The 2069-nt window shown below is 41.0% G+C and overlaps 1 protein-coding gene across 1 annotated transcript; it reads left to right on the top strand.

Moving 5' to 3' along the window:
* Window positions 1-358: 358 nt before the first annotated feature.
* LOC149145650 (uncharacterized) lies at window positions 359-1609 on the top strand. The gene has a single exon (XM_089452520.1). The coding sequence runs from the start codon at window positions 359-361 to the stop codon at window positions 1607-1609; it is 1251 nt and encodes a 416-aa protein (XP_089308646.1).
* Window positions 1610-2069: the final 460 nt, after the last annotated feature.

Raw genomic sequence — 2069 nt, 5'->3', positions numbered from 1 at the left:
TCTCTTCAAATCCCTTTGGTGCCCTCTCTCTCCCTGATAATGACCCCCTGACCCCCCTTGAAAATGACCCCCCCATCCTTTTTTCTCTTTCTCAATCCTCCCCCTCCCATTCCCTCGCCCCCCCCCCCCCACCCCGAGCTACTAGAAGCTCCTCGAAAGAGCATGGAAGCAATCAAGAATCTCAAAAAAAAGGACCTAGTAGGAAATCAGGTAAACAGCAAAGGAACGAAAACGCTCAAAAAGACATTGCCATGGGAACTCAAAATCCCATAGAAACTTATATATTGGGGAAAAATAGCAATGAAACAACACATAAGGAGCAAGGGGGACGGGCATCCCTCCGAAACCCAAATACTCAATGATGAAATTCATATCATGGAACTGTAGGGGACTAGGGTACCCCTCAAAAATTGCTGCCCTGAAAGATCTCACAACTCATGAGAAGCCAGGAATTGTAATGATTCAGGAAACAAAGCAAAGATTGCAAGAGATGACAAGAATTATAGAACAACTCAGGCATTATGAGGGACAAATATGTGAAGCAAGAGGAGCTTCTGGCAGTATCACCACAATGTGGAACAAAAATACTTGGAAATGCACATCCAAAACTATCAATCCATATTGGATCAAAGTCACACTAGAAAAACAAGCAGAGGATAAGCAAATAGTCATTTATAACATTTATGCTCCGAACCATTTCAGAGATAAAGATCAGTGCTGGGCCACACTACAAGAAGACATCCAAACTGAAGACAATAGAAATATCATCTTTGGGGGAGACCTAAATCTTATATTACACTCCAATGAAAAAAGAGGAGGCATTTTTACACATGATCCTTATAGAGCAAAGCTGGAAAACATCATGCAAGAGTGCGATTTAGTAAATATCATCCCAAAAAATCGGAGGTACACTTGGAACAACCGTAGGCTGGGCAGAGATAACATTCTGGAGCGCCTTGACAGAATTTTGGTAAATACTTCTCTCCTCTCTGAATTTTCCACTGCTCATGCTGATATTCTGCCTTATTCAGCCTCCGATCACTACCCCATTAGCATTGTTCTTAAAGCACATTGTCCTTTGGGGCCGTTGCCTTTAAAATACAATTCTCTTTGGCGTAGCAATCCTATTGTGGATCAGATTGTCCAAACAGCCTGGCATCATCATATAGAAGAATCATCGGGATTCATTTGGGAATGCAAGCTGAAGAATACAAAACACGCCCTGAAGGAATGGGTGAAGCAGCATTACAAAGAACCAGAAAATGTCAAAGCTGAGCTAAAAAATAAATTGAAAGAAACTCACAGGAAAATTGAGGAAAATGGGCTGTCCCAAGAGGATAAAGCATTAGAAAGTGATATATATTATCAGTTGTACCGGGTTAATAGAGAAGAAGAGAAGAAATGGAGAATTAAGTCAAGACAGCTTTGGCTTCATGGAGGAGACAAAAATACAGCTTTCTTCCATAAGCAAGCAACTGTCCGGAAAGTCAGAAATAATGTCACCATGATCAACAATGAGGAAGGCTACCCTCAAAAAACCCAAGAAGCTATCAAGAAAACTGCCTCAGCCTATTACAACACTCTCCTAACTGAGAAAAATGAAACATAGGACTATTCAGACCTCCTACGGCATATGCCCAAAGGAATCAATGAGGATATTAATGCAGATTTGACTAAGGAGATCAATGAAGAAGAAATACATGATGCCATCTGGGCTGTCTAGCCAGATAAAGCCCCAGGTCCAGATGGCTTTCCTATCTGTTTCTATAGAACATACTGTGGAATAATAAAAAAGATCTTGTCAAAATGCTAAGATGGGTCCAACGTAAATGCAAAATTGGAGGATTCACTAATGCCACCCATCTTGCCCTTATCCATAAAGAAAATCGACCTTTGACTTTCTCACGCTTTCGCCCAATATCCTTGTGTAACTCATCATATAAAATTTTGACAAAAATCTTGGCTACTCGCCTAAAACCTATCCTCCCCACTCTCATATCTGAAAATCAAGGGGGTTTTTTTGCCAATATGCAAATTTCGGACTCCATCCTTCTTGTCCAAGAGGCCAT

The sequence above is a fragment of the Pinus tabuliformis genome, chromosome X, assembly GCF_031772625.1.
Source record: "Pinus tabuliformis cultivar Carrire ecotype Pingquan chromosome X, CPIR1, whole genome shotgun sequence".
NCBI lineage: Eukaryota > Viridiplantae > Streptophyta > Pinopsida > Pinales > Pinaceae > Pinus > Pinus tabuliformis.
This window is presented reverse-complemented; position numbering and strand designations above follow the sequence as displayed.

What these genes read in the sequence shown, in the direction of transcription:
- LOC149145650 (XM_089452520.1), top strand. Translation starts at nt 359, where the DNA reads ATGATGAAATTCATATCATGGAACTGTAGGGGACTAGGGTACCCCTCA.